General features: G+C 43.9%; 1 protein-coding gene across 1 annotated transcript; it reads left to right on the top strand.

Moving 5' to 3' along the window:
• Positions 1 to 1842: 1842 nt before the first annotated feature.
• On the top strand, positions 1843 to 15613 carry GPN2 (GPN-loop GTPase 2). The gene is made up of 5 exons (XM_082246535.1): positions 1843 to 2300; positions 5805 to 5961; positions 11983 to 12143; positions 15012 to 15139; positions 15337 to 15613. The coding sequence occupies exons 1-5, from the start codon at positions 1878 to 1880 to the stop codon at positions 15407 to 15409; spliced, it is 942 nt and encodes a 313-aa protein (XP_082102661.1). The 5' UTR covers positions 1843 to 1877; the 3' UTR covers positions 15410 to 15613.
• The last annotated feature ends 6515 nt before the right edge of the window (positions 15614 to 22128 follow it).

The following is a 22128-nucleotide window of genomic DNA, read 5'->3' as shown; positions in this document are numbered from 1 at the left end:
GACGCTGTACCCAAATAAAATTGATGTCCTTTTTTTCCCACAAATAGAGCTTTCTATTGGTGCTATTTGATCACCTGTGTGATTTTTATTTTTTGCACTATAAACAAAAAGAGGGCGACAATTTTGAAAAAAAAAAATATATATATTGTTCACTTTCTGCTATATAACATTTCCCCCCCAAAAAAATTTAAAAATCAATTTTTTTTTTATCCTTTTAGGCCAATATGTATTCTGCCTCATATTTTTCATTATAAAAATCCCAATAAGCGTATTTTGATTGGTTTGCGCAAAAGTTATCATAAACTAGGGAAAAGATTTATATCATTTTAATTTTTTTTTACTAGTAATGGCGACCTGTGATTTTTAGCGGGACTGCGACATTGCGGCGGACAGATCGGACCCCTAACTGACATTTTTGACACTTTTGGGGGGACCAGTGACATTACTACAGTAATCAGTGCTAAAAATATGCACTGTTACTGTAACTGTTTTTTTTTTTTGTTACTGTAATAATGACACTTGGGAAGGGAAGGGGTTAACCCAGGGGTGATCAAAGGGTAAAATGTGTCCCTAGTGGGTGTTTTCTAACTGTATGGGGTAGGGGCTTGTGAAATAATAATAGAGACCTGTTATCCTATATAGAAGGATCACAGGCACTCTGTGATAATTTCAGAGAGAAGAACGGTCTGCTGTGTTTACATCAGCAGACCGTCCTTCTCTCTCAGCAGGGAGTGATTGCGAGTGGCCGGTGTTCTGTCAGAATACCATACCCTATCAGAATTCCATACCTACGTCATTTCCGGTTGCGGATCAGCTGTGGCTTCGTCATGAATCAGCTGTAGCCGCGTCACAAGTCATACTGCGCTTGCGCAGAATAGGTAGGGCATTTTGATAACATCGTAAGGGTCAGACAAAAGTCCTAGTGTGCATGCCCCAGCACATGCGCAGCAACGGGTCGGGCAGCGGGATCTCTGATAACAAACATCCATCCGATCTCCATGGCCCACACTGCGCTGACCCCACACTGCGCCGAGCCGACACTGCAGCGACCTGACAATCCGATCTCCATGCCCCACACTGCGACGACCCGACAATTAGACAGTGGGCATGCGCATGTGGGCAGGGAATAGGATAGTCCCATTGTCGGCTCGGCGCAGTGTATGCCATGGAGATCGGATGGATGTTTGTTATAAGAGAAGCTGCTACCCGATCCGTTGGTGCGCATGCGCCCTTCATGCGCAGTAGGACTTTTGCCTCTCCCCCTTACGTTGTTATCAAAATTCCCTACCTATTCGGCGCATGCGCAGTAGAACGCAGTACAACGTGTGACGCGGCTACAGCTGGTGCATGACGAGCCTGCACCAGAAATGACGTAGGTAGGGAAATATGATGGGGTAGGGTTTTCTGATAGAACACCGTCAGCAATCGGTGTCACCGGTTGCGTAGATTGGCATCCCTGCTGCCTAGTGGGGGCGGGCAGGCGCACGCTGCCACCCCCAAAAACCGCCATACAGGTATGGCTATTCGCGCAGCCGAGCCAGCCTGCCGCAGTATATACGGTATGTGGCGGGAGGTCAGCAAGTGGTTAAGTTCCACATTCAAACACGAGATTTCAAAATAGGGCACTTTATGGTAGTATTTCCTGCTATTATTTTAATGAAATGATTGAAACTGTCTTTAGAAATGATATACAATTGCAGTTGTTGCTTTACCAGCAGCCTGCCATGTAGCCAACCTCTTTACCAGTGAACGTCCTCCTCACATTCTGAGAGAAATTTTGGCGCGGCTGTTAAACGAATCAGCTCGGTCACGTGACAGTGACGCCATGAGCTCGCGCCGGAAGTTACAGCTCTGTGTACGCAGAGGCGGCTGGCAGCATGGAAGCCTCCAGCGGAGGGGAGAAGCAGCCGTTACTTGGATTCGGGCAGGCGGTGATCGGTCCCCCCGGATCTGGAAAGACTACCTATGTCCGAGCCATGCATGCCCTTCTCACCAGTATGGGCCGCCCAGCTTCTATTATTAACCTGGACCCAGCCGGAGAGGACGAGCCTGGGGCTGCAGTGACCCTGCGGGACCTCCTGGCTCTGAGTGAGGTGATGAGTGAGCTGCACCTGGGACCCAACGGCGCGCTTCTATACTGTATGGAGTACCTGCAGGGGAACCTGGATTGGCTGCGGGACAGGCTGCTCAGTGTGCGGGGCACTTACCTCCTGTTTGACTGCCCGGGACAGGTGGAGCTGTATACCCACCATCCGGCTCTGCCCAACATCCTGCGACAGCTGGGGGCCTGGGGCCTGCGGGTGAGATCATTGGGCACCTTTCACCTGAAGTCAGTTTTTCAGGCGTACCTTTTAAAGCGGAGTTCCGCCTCCTCCTCCAAAAATATATAGTATGTGTAGCTGCTGACTTTTAATATTAGGACACTTACCTTTCCTGGAGTCCAGCGATGTCAGCACCGCAGCTGATGTTTCCGCCGGGTGCTGCCGCCGCCATAGCCGCTAAGGGAACCTGGCAGTGAAGCCTTGCGGCTTCACCGCGGGTCCCTAATGCGCGAAGCGTGCTGCGCATTCCTAATGGCTCGGCGGCAGAGGAGGGGGCCAAACGTCCGAGGGAAGGTGCTGTATCCCGGAAGTGGGGAAGGGTACCTGTCAAAAACAGGTACCCGTTCTCCCCCTCAAAGGTTCCATATGTGGCACTGGAGGGGGGGGGGGGGGAAACACAAGAGTGGAAGTTCCACTCCGCTTTAATGGAAAGTCTATTTACTACTATGGACCGATTGGTGTAAACAGACTTGTGTCCGTTTACACCCACTTACCTCCGGTCTGCTAAAAACAAACCGGGATCTGTCCTCCGCCTAGGCAAATAAACTTGGGAGGCAGTCAGGTGTAAACAATCCCGGTGTAACGTTAAAAAAAACCCTACCTCGTGAAAATTCCCTACCCTCGTCACTTCCTGTCACATACGTCATGGAACAGCTAAACAGCTTACCACTGCGCATGCTCACAGCTCTGGATACGTCATGGAACAGCTGAGCAACTTAGTGCGCATGCTCAGAGCTCCGGAGCGTAGGGAATTTTCACAGAAGTGTGTTGTAACGTTACACCGCATCAGCTGTTGCCGCGGTTACATTAAAACATCTCGGCTGCAACATGAAATCATTTCCGCTCCTACCCCTGTCACTTCCCTGATCTCGGCTACTAAATGTAAAAGCGGCAGGGGTATGAAAATATAAATCACAGAGATCTCGGCTCCGTGATTTATATTTTCATAGACCCGCCACCGCTTTTACATTTAGTAGCCGAGATCAGGGAAGTGACGGGTAGGAGCGGAGATGATTTAATGTTGCAGCGGAGATGTTTTAATGTAACCGCGGCAACAGCAGATGCGGTGTAACATTACAACACACTATCGTGAAAATTCCCTACCCTCCGGAGCTCTGAGCATGCGCACTGCTAAGCTGCTCAGCTGTTCAATGACGTAGGTGCACCGGAAGTGACGAGGGTAGGGAATTTTCACGGGTATGGTTTTTTTCACGGGACACCGGCCCCCGTTTTCTTCCTTTGTCCGCACTCTAGAAACTGAGCGGACTCAGACCTGTCATTCTCTCGCATTGCTCTAAAGAAAGAGTCTCTGCTAATCGAAACAGTCCATACCGTATGAAAGGCTACATTCACATGGACAACTAGCACAATGGATTCATGCAGCTGTTTCTGCCACCTGTGAGTGATTAGCTGCAGCCACTGAGACCTGTACACAATGACAGGGCGGTGACCGCAGCTGTCCATGGTTGCCTTCCCAGCCAGCAATAGCTGCTGGATGCACTTTGTGTACTTCCAGCAGCAGCCACCACATGTAATCACTGGCTGGAAGGATAACTGCAGCTGCCGCAGCTATGCACTTGCTGGTGGCAGAGACAGAAACAGCTGCAGGAAATAGATTCCTGAAGCTTCCATTCACACTGATGATAGGTGTCCGTGCGAATGTAGCCTCAGACCCCTTTCTCATGGGGCAGACTCTGCTTGCTCAGCAGGGGATCTGTCAGCTGATGCCCGCTGAGCAGGCAGATGACAGGTCTGTGTCTGCTTCGCATATGCATAGGGGACACAGACACAACCTGTTCTCCTCTATAGGTGATTGGATGTAAACAGACCACCTGTCCATTTACACTCAACTGCTTGCTATCTGATCTTCTAGACCAGTGGTTCTCAACTAGAGGTTGCTAAGGGTTCCTTGAGCAATGAGCAATTTATGCCTCTCCTATAAGTTCCCCGGACACCATTGATCTTTTTAGCTATCTGGAAGAAGGTAATTCTTTCCAATGTCTACAAGTGTAATCATCCCACTGACCATCACATTAATGTATCATGAGTTGTAAATACAGTCATTTTTAGCAGGGGTTCCCTGAGACCTGAAAATTATTTCAAGGGTTCCTCTGTGTTGAAAAGGTTGCGAAAGGCTGTTCTAGACAGGGAACAGATCCCGATCCGTTTTTTATTGGATTGGGTATAAGCAGGTGTAAACGGACATCCGTTTACACCCGCCGCTCCGTATAAGAGAATTGAATGAAAAATGGACATGTAGACCTGGCAAAAAGGGGTTGAGCTGTTGTTTAACCTCCAACTTAAAAAAAAAAAAAAACACAATGACCAGATGAAGCTATACACGTCATGGTGCTTTGCTTCATGACCTGTTGTTCAACAGTACTGCCACTGAATTCAACCCATTTAGATGGTTGTGGCATAGTATTTTCATTCAGAAATCCTGGTCAGTAGAGATCGGCTTCTGCTTGGTCAGGATCCTAGTCCCCACCCACCTGCCTAATCCTGCCAGGAAGCCGAATCTGCACACCGCTAATCACAGGCATTGAGACCTTTCCCGATCTGTGGAGCTGCGGACCAGGAAATGTCTCACTGTTTCTGATTGGCGGTGTGCAGTGTCAGCTTCTCGGCGGGATCGGGCAGGTGAGTTGGGACTAGGATCAGGAAGACGCATGGGCCCATCTCTAATTTTCAGCTGTCAAAAAAAAAAAAAAAAAACATTCAGGAGGTGGCAGTATCACCTCCTGATCCTGAATACCTTTCAGCTGCTCCTGCGCTGCTCTGTGAAAGGTGGTCCACCGTGGATCAGTTTTCTGAGACCCAGACAAGTGTCAAGTGCTTGTCTGCCCTTCCTCACCACTATAAAAAAATATCATCTACTGGTAGGATTAACAGAATTAAAACTATGTTACAAGAGGGACTCAGAAAAACATCTGTGTTAATGCTAGTGTTAGACTGTCATTTTTTAGTTTGCCCATAGTTAATCCTGGGAGAAAGTTGCATGCTCCTCTCTATCCTAAAGGGCCATATATTTACTGAAGCTCAAAACTGAAAACCAATGGATTTGTGGGGGAGCATGTAAAGGCCAAGAGTTGGTAGGGAGAGTTTACCAGAGAACTTTTCACCTTGCTTACAGAAAGTGACAGATTCTCTTTCAGGCGTGGAAAGCTGTTTATCAGTATCTACTCAGAGGTGGACACAGTCTGTGTTTGCGTCAAATAACTTTTTATTCAGAAAACCAGGTTACAAACGCACACAGTCTGTTTGCGTCCACTTTTTATTCAGACAAACACCAGGGTACAAACACACAGTCTGTGTTCAAACAGCATTAGGTCTACCAGCAACCATGTAGTGTGAGGACCTACCCAAAACTGTCAGTTTTTGTAATCAAGGTGGTAAAATTCTTACTTCGTTGTAAATCTTAGGGAGATACTGTTGTTGGTAATCTTGATAACTGTTTTTTTTTTTGTCTTTTTTTCTTTTAAGTTGTGTGCAGTACATCTTGTGGATTCTCATTACTGTACTGACCCTGCCAAGTTCATCTCTATTCTGTGTACCTCTCTGAGCACCATGCTTCATATAGAACTGCCACACATTAACATTCTCTCAAAAATGGATCTGATTGAGCAGTATGGCCGGCTGGGTGAGTCTAAAAACCTTTTGGATGAAAGTAAACTTAATATTGGAAATTAGCTGTCAGATTTCATTGCTGCTCATCCTGACTGTCTAACCCAGCTTTTCTCAGCCAGGAAAACCCCCAGGGTTGCTCGGGGTCCCTTAAAGGGGACCTTGCCTTCAGGTCAGGGCCCTCCTACCAGGGTTTGGCATTCAAGATCTTTGGGCACATTATGGGCAGAAAGAGCAGGAGCATCGTGGAAAGAAATATCCAAGGCTGCGGTCTGGTCTTACTCCTCATAGGTTTATCAAGCATTACAGAGTCCAGATGCTCTCCAGCCAGGACCTCTCCTTTTTGAAGAAAAGTTTTACAGGCTGCTGTCCCTCCCTAAGGTGGTGTAGAATCTTGCTTCTCCTCTAAAAGTAGCTGTCCTGGAAAATGAAGAGGGAAAACCCCCGTTAGACTTACCGGTAACTGTATTTCCATGAATCTTCTAGGACAGCGTCTAGATTCCCACCCTATTCTTTTATGCACTGGTCTCCTTAATGGTGGTGGTGATTTGAGAGTGGTTCTGTTATACCTTTTGCTGGTACATGTTGGTGGAGGTTTACTTGATCTTCATAACAACTGAGGGTCGGAGGAAAGAAAGGTCTTTTTAAATTATGTCTGATTTGTGTTTCCTGTAGAGGGCAGAGTCAATCCTCTTTAAGTTGCTGTCCTGGAAGATTCATGGAAATACCGTTACTGGTAAGTCTAACAGGGGTTTTCCCTCGCCTATTCCCCTCCTTCTTTTACTATTAGATTTTTAACTTCCGTGGGCTCATTTTCACGAAAGGAGATGGCATGCGACATTTGGGTCACATGACACATTTGTTCCAGATATCACATGCGGTACAGTTCACTATCTCTATATGCGCTATTTAACGCAAAAAGCAAAAACGTTCAGTAAATACCGCATAAAAAGCATTAGTCTATTCACTAAAACAATCAAATGCATATATTAGGTAGTGCTCCACTCATGCGATATTAAAAGGAATATATGAAATTTCAGCAGGTTGTTAACCACTTCAGCTCTCACACCTGTTTTACTCCCTATGGTCCAGACCATTTTATACATTTCCACTATGTGTCTATTCATGAGTCTATAACTTTGTTATTCCTTATGCTACTGAAATGACATATATATATATATATATATATATATATATATATATATATATATATATATAAAATATATTTTATTTTTTTTGGGGGGGAGACACAAACAGGACCTTTTGTTATCCTAAAGTCCTCATAAAAATTTTTTTTAGATGTATTTGCATATTTTTATGGGTAAAAAATACATATTTAAAGAAAATGTAATTTTATCAAGTTTTATCAGCAATATCACAAGTACCATTACTGCGGGGGAAAACTACATTTTTTTTTTTTTTTTTTGTATAAAGCATGCTAAAGGTATTTACGAATGAAATAGTGTGTGTTTTTTTTTTTTTTTTTTTTTTGCATATGTTTTATTTTTGTCATAATGCATCAGCAATTTTAAAGTTCTTGCTGATTTAAAATAAAATGGATATAACCTAAACCACATGTTTTTTTCAACTGTAAACTCTTAAAGATAGCAATGTTTGTGTTGTACAATATTTTTTTTCTAACTAATTTAAAATAGAAACATGGAACGAGTGAGGAAACTATTAAATAGTGGTAATACATGGTGATCACTGATATGAGCAGTAAAATAAGGGCAGCCCTGGTTAATTAAGAGTTAAATAATTCCCTATGCACACAATAAACATTCTTCTGTTAGCTGCAGCTCTCTCCCTCACAGATACTCTGTCAAGGAACAGAGGAGATAAGATAGCTAGTGTGTTACTTTTGTTATTGTTTACACTGAATGATCATTGTAGTTGGTGGTCACAGTGATCATCTAATGAGGAAGATTTCTGAATGGCTCCCAATCAAAGGATTGAGAGCTCATCTTTCTACAGACACTAGGTCTCACAGGACTGCATGGAGGGGACAAGGGAGATAAGAAACTGCAGGCAGTCTGCTGGATGTACAGGAGACATCTTCTGTACAGGGGAGGGGATTTTATGTACATTTGTAATACACCGAAGGTGGGCAACTGGTTAAGGAGCCGGTGTTCTATCAGATTTCCCTACCCAATCAGTTTCCCTACCTACGTAATTTCCGGTTGAGATCAACTGTGGATTCGTCATGCAGCAGCTTGTAGCCGGGTCACACGTCCTATTGGGCATGCCCGGAATAGGTAGTGAATTTTAGTTCAATCACTCTTCTCTCTTAATAGGTAGTGAATTTTGATAACATCGTAAGGGGTCAGGCAAAAGTCCTAGTGTGCATGCGCACCAACGGGTCGGGCAGCGGGTTCTCTTATACCAAACATCCATCCGATCTCCATGGCCCACACTGCGCCGAGCCGACAGTGCACCGATCCGACAATCCGATCTCCATGCCTCACACTGCGCCGACCCGACAACCGACAATGAGACAGTGGGCGTGCGCGTGTGGGTAGGGAATAGGATTGTCCCATTGACAGCTCGGCGCAGTGTGTGCCATGGAGATCGGATGTTTGTTATAAGAGATGCCGCTGCCCGATCCGTTGGTGCGCATGCGCCCGCTCATGTGCAGTAGGACTTTTGCCTCACCCCTTACGATGTTATCAAAATTCCCTACCTATTCAGCGCATGCGCAGTAGGACGCGTGACGCGGCTACAGCTGGTGCATGGCGAACCCGCACCGGAAATGACGTAGGTAGGGGAAATCTGATGGGGTAGGAATTTCTGATAGAACACCGGCACCAGTCTGCCTCCTTTCCAACCAGTGATTAGCTGGTTATTAAGGAGCCGTTGGCACCTGCCGCATCCCTAACATCCAGTGACTCATCTGTTTTTTTCTTTTTTTGGGGAGGGGGGGTTCTCTGTGGGATGGTGGGCAGCGTTCATCATGATTGATGCTGGATTTACTTCAAGGACACTTTTTTTTTTTTTTTTTTTCCTTTTAATAATAAAGGACTGGCTTGAGGTTTTCACATGGGGGTGGGGGCAGGATCTGGGGCTCCCCTTGTTACAGGGGGGTTTTAGATTCCAAAAAGTCACCCCCCCCCCCCCAAACCGCAAGGACAGGGTTGTGGGGAAGAGGCACATATCCTCATTAACGCAGCCCCCAAAACCTCCTAATTTCCAATTTTGAGGGCATGTGGCCTAATATGATTCAGGGGAACCTCACACACACACCCCTTTCCTGGGCTGCATGCTTAAATAGGGTCTGGTATGTATTTTACCAGGAACTCCTCAAAATCCATACCAGATCTTTTTGAATTAGATGGGGATGCTGTTATGTGTGTGGTTTTTTTTTTCTCCTTATGCAAGCTCTTTGCTCATTTGCTTACATTCTGCTGTCAGTGGGAAGTCAGGCTTTAAAATACGTGACTTATGCGTTGAAAAACGTTATGACCAATTTTCCTGAAATGCAAGGAGAGAAGTTCCTCTTGAAGCAATGAGCATATTCTGCTTTTCAGAAAAGTAACTACTGAGACCGATTGAACTTTTTTGTTTTTTTGTAGAGGGGGGATTCTTCCCTCAGACATTCACACTAATGTATCGTGAGTTGTACATAGCAATTAGAAGCTGGGGTTCCTGAAACCAGGAAAGAATTTCAAGGGTACCTCCATGTTAAACAGATGGAGGTTAAGCTGGTCTAACCTGTAGGGCAACAACAAGCACAAGTGACTGCTGGAAAGGTTTGTAATCGTATGAATAATTGAATTTGTTGGGAAATCTCTTTTATACAGCTATTTTAAGCTTCATTTTTTTTCCACGGAGAAAAGGGATAAAAAAAGGGTTATGTCTGCATGTTCTACTACATAATCTGAACCAAGCTGAGTCACAAAGGATTGCAGTTTATTCGAAGACTAGCAGCTGTCTCACCACTGATCATGCTCTGTAACAAATATGTACCTCCTAATTATTATTTACACAGGTATATAGTGCCAACAGTTTGTGCAGCACTTTACAAAACAAGTGTGATTGATCCCCCCCTCAGACTTCAGCTGTAGTCATAGGAGTAGTTGCTTTGTACTAATATGCATTTTGAAAAAAAAAACTTGTGGTAATGCAGTATAAGGGGCAGCAGTTCTACCTTTTGATAAAAACCTTCCTAAGCCCTCAAACTACTAATGTAATAACCCCCCCCCCCCTCCCCACCCTAACTGCTTACTTACCTCCATATTAAACGTGTTCAAATCAAGGGCTTACCTCCTCTGTGATGAGATTCTCTTTAGTATTGGTCACCCCTGTGCTGTATCTATAGACGTTAATGAGGCTGTACGCTGAGGATCTCCAGTCATAGTACTTGGTTCCATTTAACCATTTCTGGACCGGAAGATTTTCCTGCTTAAGAACTAGGCCATATTTTGCGTTTCAACACTGCGTGAACTTAAGGGACAATTGCGCGGTCGTGCAACACTGTACTCAAATAAAATTGATGTCCTTTTTTTCCCACAAATAGAGCTTTCTTTTGGTGGTATTTGATCATCTGTGCGATTTTTATTTTTTGCGCTATAAACAAGAAAAGAGCGACAATTTTGAAAAGAAAAAAAACATTTTTCACATTCTGCTATATGCCATTCAAAAAAAAAAATTTAAAGTCAACATTTTTTAACATTGTAGGCCAATTTGTTTTCTGCTACATACTTTTGGTAAAAAAAATCGCAATTAGCATATTTTTATTACTTTGCGCGAAAGTTATTGCGTCTACTAACTACGGGAAAGATTTGTCATTTTTTATTTAGCAGGACTGCCACATTGCGGCGGACAGATTGGACCCCTAACTGCCATTTTTGACACTTTTGGGAGTACCAGTGACATTACACACAGTAATCAATGCTTAAAATATGCACTTACTGTAATAATGACACTGGCAGGGAAGGGGTTAATACTATTGGTGATCAAAGGGTTAAATGTTACCCTAGGGGAGTGATTCTAACTGGGGGGGGGTTGGGCTTTTGAAATGATCAGAGACGTGCGATCCTACATAGCAGGATCACATAGTCTCTGTGATCATTGCAGGCAGAAGGACGGACGGCTGTGTTTACATCAGCTGTCTGTCCTTTTCTCTCAGCGGGAAGAGATTGAGAGTGTCAGGTGGCAGTCGGAGCCGCCTGACACACGCACCAGCTTCCCCGCTGACGATTGGGGGCGGGAGCATGCCGCCCCCTGGCTCCTCCCAGGCAAATGACGTACCGATTCGTGGTTTTGCCTGGTTTTGCAAGTGGTTAAGCCACCATTGTGATACCAAGATACTTAAACAGCTGGAAGAGGCAGGGGGTTCAAAATAGATTATAAAGCCTGGGATCGTGATGTGGTTTAGTTTTATACAATGGAATACTTTTTCTTTAATTCTTTCTACTATTACTAAAATGTTTTGCATCTTTTTTGTACTGCGCTGTAAGACCCCTTTCACACGGGCAGACTCAGGCCTGCCTGTCAGGTTTTCAAGATGACCGGATTGGGCCTTGTATTGCTTTCTATGGAGCGGCAGATGTAAGCAGACGTGTCTGTTTACACCCGCCGACATCCAATCTATTCCTATCTGCTAAAAATGGATGAATAGGGGGTTTGTTCCTTATCCATCTATTGGATGACAGTCAGGTCTAAATGGACAGGTGGTCTATTTACATTTGACCGCCCGTAGAGAAGAGGACAGATTTCCCGCTGAGCAGGCGGACTCCTGGCAGAGTCTGCACTGTGTGAAAGGGGCCTTAGAGTCACTTAGCAAGTTTTTCTAACTTCTTTCTAGCTTTCCCAAAGCATGTCTGAATGTTGCTAAGCAGTTTACATTGGCAGGCTGAGAGTTGCAGCACAAATGGTACTAAAATATTTTCTGATAACTCTCCTGTTGCAAGAGCAGCAATAGACAGGATGCTACCTGAAAAACCGCATTGAAAGCTCTTCTGCATTCAAGGCAGTTTAAACAGTCTACCAGTAATGCATATAATATGGGTATTTCAACAGTTCTTCTTTTCTTTTGCAGCATTTAACATTGATTTCTACACTGAGGTTATGGACCTTTCATTTTTGGTGGAACATTTGACCTCTGACCCCTTTTTCCGTCGACACAAACGGCTTCATGAGAAACTGGCTGAGGTTATCGAAGATTATGGGCTGGTGTCATTCATGCCACTTAGCATCAAGGTCAGAAATGACTGTTGAGATGAGCACATTTTTCCTGAAGTGATTTTTTTGTTTAATAAGTGTTTATTGAGAATTTTGTACAAGCAATAGGTAGAAAGAGGTAGAAAGAGAAACATATCAACCAGTATGGGAGAGGAAAAACATACCATCTCCAACAGCATAGTCATGACCAGGAATATGAACAGTACATTCAAGTTGAAATGTGAGCAAACATTTTCCTGAAGTGATTATGATTAAAATGTTTTAAATGAGGAATTTTTAATGATTGCTGTGCATAGTGCAGGCTTTAGCAAATGGAGTAAAGCTGATAGGATAGTGGTATACAGATGATACAACAACCAGAAAAGTGTGTAAAACTAATAGTACCAAATGACCTCAGGACGCAAAATATTAGAAGGCGTGGGGTGAAACATTTTAGGTGAAAGGGGAACCTGTGCTGCAGTTCATCAAGTTGCTGGAATCTCTGCACTTCATGCTTTTTATATAGGACTCCTAGTGCAAGACGAAGTAAGCCAGCAGCAAAACAGCGCTGAACTATGTGGCATGTTGAGATTTAAAGGGAGAAGCTAAATGCTTATTTACCAGTTAAAACAGAATAGCACCCCACTATCCAATATAGCCAAGGAAGGTGCCATCCTGGCCTCTGTTTGATTTGTAGTTGCCATGATGCTGCATGTTATCAGTTATGACACCAGCTTTTTGACTGGATAGTGCAATGCTTTTCAGGCTTCTGCAGAAAAAAATAACAAATTCACTTTTTTTTTTCTGCAAAAATGTGTGCATTTATTTTTAAAAAGGTGAACGTATCCTTTAAGGTACAGTGGTATTAAAGTGGTTGTAACCCCTATACATACATACATACATATACCCAGTGAAATAACTGTCTTATGTGATGCACAGAGATGAAACAAATCCTCCTACATAAGTACCTGCTTATCTACAATCTCCTCTACATCCATTTAGATAAGGATTTATAAAGCTTCTCTGATCAGTCAGAAAAAAGGGGGCGAAGAGCTGAAGCCACATTCCACAGAGCTCAATAAGGAGAGCTCTGAGAGCTAGTTGGGGGGAGAAGGAGCACACACCTTCACACAACATGTGGGAACAGAGCTGAAGCTGTCAGTCAGCTGGAGATCTCTCCCCTGTCACATTTATTTTCTTTTGGTGTCAGAAAAACTTGTCAGAAGTGATTCATGCCGATGGCAGAGGAACAAAGCCGCAGACAGAAATTACACTTAAGGCCCGTACACACGTAGCGATTGTCGGCCGTAAATATTCGGCTGCCAAACGATCGGGCGATTGTCGGCTTGTTAGTATGATGCTTCCGACAACCGACAGCGAATTTTCGGCCGAACAGAATCTGGCGTGCAGACTTTAAAATTTTTGTTGGCCGTCACCAGAATGGCCAATTGTTCACCAGTCAGTACAGAATTCGGCCGACAAACAGCAGATTAGCAAGACTGGGCATGCTCAGAGAAGAAAAAACACACGGAAAGTTAACCATCACATGACATCACTTCTGCAGTCGGCTGTTGTTGGCCGACAAAATTCGTGTGCAGTCTTTAGCACTTTTCAGCCGACGGGACAGCACCGGACAAAAGACGGCCGACATTCGGTGTGTACGGGGCTTTAGGCCCCTTAACATGGGTCTGTTCTGTCCAGCAGGGGATCGATCCCCGCTGAGCAGGCAGATGACCGCTCCGTCTCCGCTCTGTGTGCAGAGACGGAGGTGTCAGATCCCCGCTTCCCTCTATGGGGGAATCGGATGAGAACAGGCCGCCTGTGTGTAACGCATCTATATAAAATATGAGTTTCACTTTTTTAATTCATCTGCTAAAATGAACTTATTGATGATCTAATTTTATGAGATGCACCTGTATATCTGAAAATCGATCAATCCAGATGTATCAGATGTCCTATCTCATTTCATGAGGCTCCAAAAATGCCAGAAAAGTACAAATATCTTCCAAATTGCCTATTTTTGGAAAGTAGACAGTCCAAAGTAATTTTAGTAAGAGGCATGGCAAATAGTATTTTTGTCAGTTTTTCAGAAATTTAAAAATGTATTACCTTTTTTACACACTGTGACCAGAGCATTAAAGTGTAACCATAGTAACACTGTACTAATCTGGAGAAGTGTTCAGGATTTTAGATTTTTTTTATACATTATAATTGTTTTAAACCAGTGAATTTCACTGGTATAAGCAACTATTTTTACTGAATGAAACTGATTTATTTATTTTTTGGTGTGTTTTGTTGTGATTAGCTGTGATTGACCACAGCTAATCAATTTTACAGATGGGTTGTGATTGGCCCTGTCTCTACCATGTGATCAGTGTGACCAATCACAGCTAGTGACACAATTCTACACAGTGAATGGCATAAAAAGAAGCCATCCATTGTTTACAATTGTCATGTGATCTGCTCTGATTGGTCACATCGATCACATGGTAATGGCAGCGGGCTGGTACACTGATCAGTCATTGTCGGTGTCTGGTTGGATGTCATATGCCAACCACCCAGATCAACAAAAGTCCCGCCTGGCCATCATTTTGTTATAGGCCAAGCGGGAAGTGTTAAGGTTTGGGGTTGAGATAAGGGTTTGTTTCTGACAAATATGCTGTATGCATAATGTCTTGTTGAAATTAAGAATCGCATACTACTCGGTTCATAATAGGCGCACAGGTATTGCTGTTCCATTCTTGCATAAAGAATAATTTTGTCTTTTTACAAAGTGTGTGATTTTTGCTGTTTTCTAAAAAAAAAAAAAAAAGTGACAAATTAAAAAGTTCACCTTCATATTTTGTGTTCAGAAAAAGAGTGGCTGTGTGTAGAGTTTGTAATTTTATTGCGTTCTTCCTTGCTCAGGATGAAAAAAGCCTAAGGAGCGTCATGGCAGCTGTGGATAAAGCTTGTGGTTTCTGCTTTGGAGAAGAAAACAGATCGCTTGGGTCCCTTATGTCTGTAGCGGTGGGTGCGGACTTCCATTTCACATCGTATCCTAATATATGGCTTTTAATCTTCTACGGTGTGGGTTTTTTTTTTTTTTTACATGTGTGTCAGCCTTGATAGTAAATGTACGCTTTGTGTGTGTGTAACATGAGAAATTTACAGTTGGCTTTTTAAAAATGTTTGATATTCAACGTCGGTACATTATTCACTGTAAAATAATCCTTAACATATACTGCGACAGAACTTTGGCATTTCAGGAGAAATATGTGCAAAAAGAGACTCGAACAGTGGAAGAAGAGGCATTAGAGTTGTGATTCTATCCATTTTGCTACAGACTCTGATGGTGACACAACCACATCTGTACCCCCTTAAAATTGGACATACCATCTCTTTTCTTATTATTGGAAGCTTTTTCCTTGGAAATCACTCATGCGAAGATCGAGCCTATGATGTGTACTCCAGAAAAGTTACATATTCAGGGAAGAGGTGCAAAGTGTGGCTGCCTATGTTATGTAGAAGTATGTACATGTCTAGACCAAAGTCACATGAAAAAGGTCTACAAAAAAGGAGGCTTTTGGACTGACTGTATATATTGCTTTCAGTATAATATCGGTTGTAAATTATTTTTATATATTAAAAATATTTGAATTGTATTTATCTGAGTGTGTGTGTGTGTGTGTATATATGTGTGTGTGTATGTATGTGTGTATGTGTATATATATATATATATATATATATATATATATATGTATATATGTATGTATGTATATGTGTGTAATATTTAAAGCTGAACTCACATGGTGCCAGCCAGCCAGCCACTGCCTCAGCTACACACTGGATTCAGTAGCGGGACGAGAACTCTATATTCCTTGAACAAAATCGAGTTGGGCTGAGCACTGCTCCAGCCATTAACCACTTAAGCCCCGGAAAATGTTACCTCCTTCCTGACCAGGACCTATTTTGCTATTTGGCACTGCGTGACTTTAACGAACAATTGCGCGATCGTGCGACGCTGTACCTAAACAAATTTGACGTCCTTTTTTCCCCACAAACAGAGCTTTCTTTTGGTGGTATTTGATTACCTGTGCGATTTTTTTTTTTTTTTTTTTTTTGAGATCATGCGCTATAAACAAAAAAAGAGCGTCAATTTTGCAAAAATAATATTTTTCACATTTTTTTTATATGAAATTCCCCCCAAAAAAATGTAAAAATCAATTTTTTAACATTTTAGGCCAATTTGTTTTATGCTACATATGTTTGGTTAAAAAAAAAAATTGCAAAAAGCTTATTTTGATTGGTTTGCGCAAAAGTTATTGCGTTTACTAACTAAGGGAAAGATTTGTCTTTTTTTTTGTTTGTTTTTTTTAACGAATAATGGCGACGATCTGCGATTTTTTTTTTTTTTTTTTTTTTTTTTTTTTTTCGGGACTTCGACATTGCGGCGGACAGAACGGACCCTTGACTGACATTTTTGACACTTTTGGGGTTACCAGTGACATTACTACAGTAATCAGTGCTATACATATGCACTGTTACTGTAAAAATGACACTGGCAGTGAAGGGGTTAACTTTTTTTGAGAGGGAGGGGTTAAGTGTGTCCCTAGGGGCATGCTTCTAACTGTGATTGGATGTAGCTTGAGGTGTAAGAACATAGATCAACGGTCCTACATAGCAGAACCGTATGATCTCCATTCTTACACAGGGGAGAATGACAGGCGGCTTTGTTTACATTAGCCGCCTGCCTTTCTCCCGCTGTAACGGACAATCGCGAGTGCCCGGTGGACATCGGGTCCGCCGGGCACACGCGCAGGGGGGTCCGTGAGCGTGCGGGAGCGCGCCTCCGGCGGCGCGCGCTAGCTCCCTAGAGCCTCGCAGGCTAGCGAAGTAGTCCTACGTCACTTTGCCTGTGAGGGGCTGACCGCCGCAGTAAATAGGTCAGCAAGTGGTTAAAGAAAACTATCTATAAAAGAAAAATATAACTATGAATGTTTTTTGAGTTTGTGAATCCCATTTATGAATAAAGCTTCCTCTAATTGGCTGTGGTAGAGAGGTGGGCTGATGTCACAAACTCCACCCCACCCAATCAGAGGAGGCCTTTTTTTTTTTTTTTTCTTCAGTCATGGCATATAAAGCTTCTTCTAAATGGCAGGGCAGCACTCGCTCCTTGTTGTGACAGGAGGTTTTCAAGCCGCTGCACAGTGCTGAGGCTGCACACAATTAATACGTTCCATGCGCAGCTTCTGGGCTGATGAATGCAAATTTTCCACCAGTATGTTTTGATTACATACTGCATTCATCTTGCCATCAATTCTGAATAAATTTCCTGTGCCTTTTTTAGCTCACACATCCTCAAAACATCAGCGATCCACCTCCGTGTTTTACAGTAGGAATGGTGTACCACCTTTCTTTATAGGCCTTGTTGACTCCTCTCCAAATGTAGCATTTATTGTTGTGGCCAAAAAGCTAAATGTTGGTCTCATCACTCCAAATGGCTTTGTGCCAGAAGGTTTGAGGCTTGTCTCTGTGCTGCTTTGCGTAGTAATGGCTTACGCCTGGCGACTCGACCATGTAGCCCATTTTTCTTCAAGTGCTACCTTATTGTGCATCTTGAAACAGCCACACCACATGTATTCAGAAAGTCCTGTATTTCATCTAAATTTATTTGTGGGTTTTTCTTTGCATCCCGAATAATTTTCCTGGCAGCTGTGGCTGAAATTTTAGTTGGTCTACCTGACCGTGGTTTGGTTTCAACAGAACCCCACATTTTCCACTTTTTGATTAAAGTTTGAACACTGCTGATTGGCATTCTCAATTCCTTGGATATCTTTTTATATCCCTTTCCTGTTTTATATGGTTCAACTACCTTTTCTCTAGCGTTCATTGACAGACGCAGTCTCTGTTCTTCATAACAGTAGGGTTATACTGCCCCCTACAGAAGTAGGACACTAGGCAGAAAGAAAATTCTGGCTACGCCTTTGGACAGGAAGGGGATGCGCCGCCGGCGACCAGACGATCAATGCGGGGGTAATTTACCTGTCACTTCCAGGGCCTCCTTCCTGTCAATCCCGTCCAGGAGGCTGGGGGGGGGGGGGGGAGTCTCCACAGGCCGCCATTTTCTTGTAGCCCATGTGCTGAGAAAGATCGGTGGCCGTCTTGGTACACCCAGAGGCCATTTTGCGGTGGATTCCCATTGAAAATCACTGGTGGCCATGTTCTTGGGGAGTCCCTAGAGGCGTTTTTTTGTTGATGGAGCCCCTCCCTTTACCCTGGTGCTGACACTCAGGTTTTTCTCTGCTGATCGAGATCGCTGCAGACACGTGCTGTACAGACGTTCTGGGCCTTCCTGGTGCGGGTGGTGAGTCTGGGGGATCTCTCTCTCTGCTGGGGGTATTCAGTGAGTTCTGCCTGACCTTTTGGGGGAGCTATAGCTCAGTGGGACGTTTAAAAAAAAATAAATAAATTAATTTTTCTTTTTTTGCAACTTTTTGCTGAGGGGTTCCCCTGGTGCAACATGGACCCTGTGGGACTTTCTTCCCCACCTGACCCCCTCAAGGAGACCGCGGGACCCTCCGGATCCCAGCTATCCATAGATGCACTGTTGGCGGTCTTGGAATCCTTTGTGTCCTGGGTGGAGGTGGCCTGTTAGGGGCGAGATGCCAAAAACACCCCCCACCTACCCCTGCCTCATCTGATGTATCCGATTCTGATTCAGCCACTGCAGATGTGGGTCTCCCTGCTGGGTCTACTACCTCGCACCCTGCCTCCTCTGATAGTGAGGATGACACCTCTAACTCCGCCACCGCACAAGAAAAGGTGCTGGTGGACACACTGGTCGTTTCCGTGCATGAGACCCTAAGAATGGAGGATGCAGCAGCGACTGAGGCATAGATTACATTTGGCGCTCACAAGCCATCTGGAGCGGCAAAGGTTTTCCCCCTTCCCGTGTATTTTGACAACCTGGTCAAAAAAGAATGGGACCGCCCAAAGTGTCCCCCTGGTGTGCCTAAGCGGATTGCTAGATGCTACCCCTTTGAGGAGTCCTTTATTAAAATGTGGATTGTGCCACCTACAGTGGACCCGCCGGTCTCCAGACTGAATAAAGCTACCATGATCCCAGTGGAGGATTCCCTGTCCTTTAAGGATCCGGCAGATAGAAAGGTGGAGTCTGTGGCCAGCAATATGTACTCCCTGGTGGGATCTGCACTAAGACCGGTGTTTATGGTTGCCCTTGTGTCACAAACCTTGACTAAATGGGCAAAGTTACTATGCCGTGACCTGGAGGGGGTACAACTCCCCTCTGCCTTTGCAGATCTGACGGACCAGTTGGTGCAGGGGCTGATCTTCCATCCTGCTTTACAGTTGCTGGCTTTGACGGCTTGGCTGTTGAAAGCCAGGTGCTGAAGGACAGGGGATTGTCTGCTTCATTGATTCCCACTCTGCTTAAATTGAGAAAAGGGGACTTATAGAAAGATTTATCAACTTACGTGGAAGTCGTATATTGCATGGTGTGAGTTTATTGGGGTTTCCCTTGCTCTTACTTGATGGCTCGGATCTTGGCCTTCCTTCAAAAAGTGATCAAAAATTGGCCTCGAGTACTATCAAGGGTCAGGTCTCAGCTTTGGCACTTTTCTTCCAGAGGCTATTAGCCACCCATTCCCTGGTGCGTAACTTTATCCAGGGGGTGCGGCACTTGGCACTGCCGGTGCGACCTCCGTTGCCACCTTGGGACCTTAATTTGGTGCTGTCGGTTCTCCAGAAGCCTCCCTTTGGAAATATTCAGGAGATTCCCCTGCTTACTGTAACCCAGAAGATGGCCTTTGTGGTGGCTATTACTTCTGTGTGCAGGGTGTCGGAACTGGCAAACGTTGTCCTGTCGTTGTCCTGTTCTCCCTATCTGGTGGTTCATAGGGATAAAGTGGTGCTTCATCTCTTCCTTTTGGTTTCCAGCTTCCACTTAAATGAGGACATTGTGTTGCCCTCCTTGTGTCCTAAGCCTCAACATCCCAAGGAATTTGCACTACATACTTTGGATGTGGTTCAGGCAATCGGGGTGTACTTGGCGACTACTGAATCTTTTTGGAAATCGGATTTGCTCTTTGTACTCATGTATGGATCAAGAAAAGGGCTACCTGCGTCTGCTGCGACTATTGCCAGATGGATCAGACAAAAATTTGTGCAGGCTTATTCAATTCAGGGTCAGGTTCCACCTTTCCCTGTTGAGGTGCATTCTACTCGGGCGCTTAGTGTTTCCTGGGCCTTTTGCCATCAGGCATCTGTGGTTCAGGTTTGCAAGGCGGCTACCGGGTCGTCTGTTCATAACTTTACAAAGTTTTATGCGGTGGATGTGCTGGCATCTGCAGATGCCTCCTTTGGCCGCAAAGTTCTGCAGGCTGCTGTTTAAGGGTGATTTTTAGTCTTCCTTGAGGGTGTTTTAATGTTTTTTTTCCAGGTGGGTCTCATCTTGTTGTTCTGATGAGTCCTATGTTGCCTGTTTGGCTATGTTTCAGCCTTGGGGAATTATTTTCTGCTATTCCCACCCCTCATCTTTAAGGCACTGCTTTTGGGATGTTCCTATTGTTCATTGACAGACGCAGTGCAGTCTCTGTTCTTCTTAATGATAGAGAAAATTTGATTTTTTTTTTTCTTACCATAAAATCTTTTTTTCTCTGTTCATTGGCGGACGCAGTATCTGCCCCTCTATATTGAGTTGGTATTGTTTTCTCGGACACTGCTTTGATACAAAACTGACATTCTATAGCAGGGAGAGAGGGTATACCCCCTGGGACTGCCCATAGGCGTAGCCAGAACTTTTTTTCTGCCTAGTGTTCTACTCCTGTAGGGGGCAGTATAACCCTACTGTTATGAAGAACAGAGACTGTATCTGTCAATAAACTTCAGAGAAAAGGATTTTATAGTAAGTCAAAAATCCAATTTTTCCCACCGATCCTGTGCCAATTCTGTTGCTTTCCCCATGACTCAGAATCCAGAAACTTCAGTGCAGCACTGGATGAAAGATGCAAAGGTCTGTCAGGAGTCCAGAAACTCATTGATACACACACTAATTACAAGCAAACAGATCCCAGGTGACCCCCTTTGTGTCAACTTGTGTGCATGTTATCGGGCCAAAATCACCAGGGTCTGTAAACGTTTGATCAGGGTCATTTGAGTAGTTTCTGCCGTCATTATGATTTAAAAAGAGTAAACACAGTTGATTGATAATAAATGGTTTCAGCCAAACACTAACCACGAGTGAAAGAAAAGTTTGTGTTATCATTCAGATTCTCAGAAAAATGGCCAAGAAATCTAATTCTGCCAGGGTATGTAAACTTATGAGCACAACTATAACAATGTTTATTTGAGTTACTGCCTTTCTGTCATCTCAAACCAGTCTACCACGTCTCCTCTGAAATTAACAAGGCATTTCCATTCGCACAACTGCAGCTCACTGGATATTTTCTCTTTTTTTTTTTTGACCATTCTCTGTAAACCCTAGAGTTGGTTGTGCGTGAAAATCCCAGTAGATCGGTATTTGAAATACTCAGAACAGCCTATCTGGCACTAACAATTATGCAATGTTCAAAGTCACTTAAATCTCCTTTCTTCTCCATTCTAATGCTTGGTTTGAACTTCAGCAAGTCATCTTCACCATGACTAAATGCATTGCTGCTATGTGATTGGCTGAGCAGCAATTTGTGTTCCCAAGCAATTGAACAGGTGTACCTAATAAAGGGGGTCCGGTGAGTGTATACATAAACACTTCTGTAATTGCACAAGACCTTTATCGCAAGGTCTGAAATGTTTTATTCTACCAACAAAATTAGTTTTCCAGCTCATTTCACAGAAATATTCAAAATCTAGAGAAACAAGGAATGGGGAGATTCCATCCTAATCCTCAAAACCCTTATGTTCGATCAACCTTAAAGTCTTCATGTCTAAAGGAGCTAGCTGCATGTTTAATAATTCTTGCCTTCCACAGTTTCTAAGGATTAAGGAGGCAGGAGCCCTATCAAAGTGTGAGCTGTTAATCGGCCCA

This window comes from Pelophylax lessonae (assembly GCF_965119305.1).
Source record: "Pelophylax lessonae genome assembly, chromosome: 2".
In the NCBI taxonomy this organism is placed as follows: Eukaryota; Metazoa; Chordata; class Amphibia; order Anura; family Ranidae; genus Pelophylax; species Pelophylax lessonae.
Note: the sequence above shows the minus strand (reverse complement) of the source record. Positions and strands in the feature narration are given on the sequence as shown.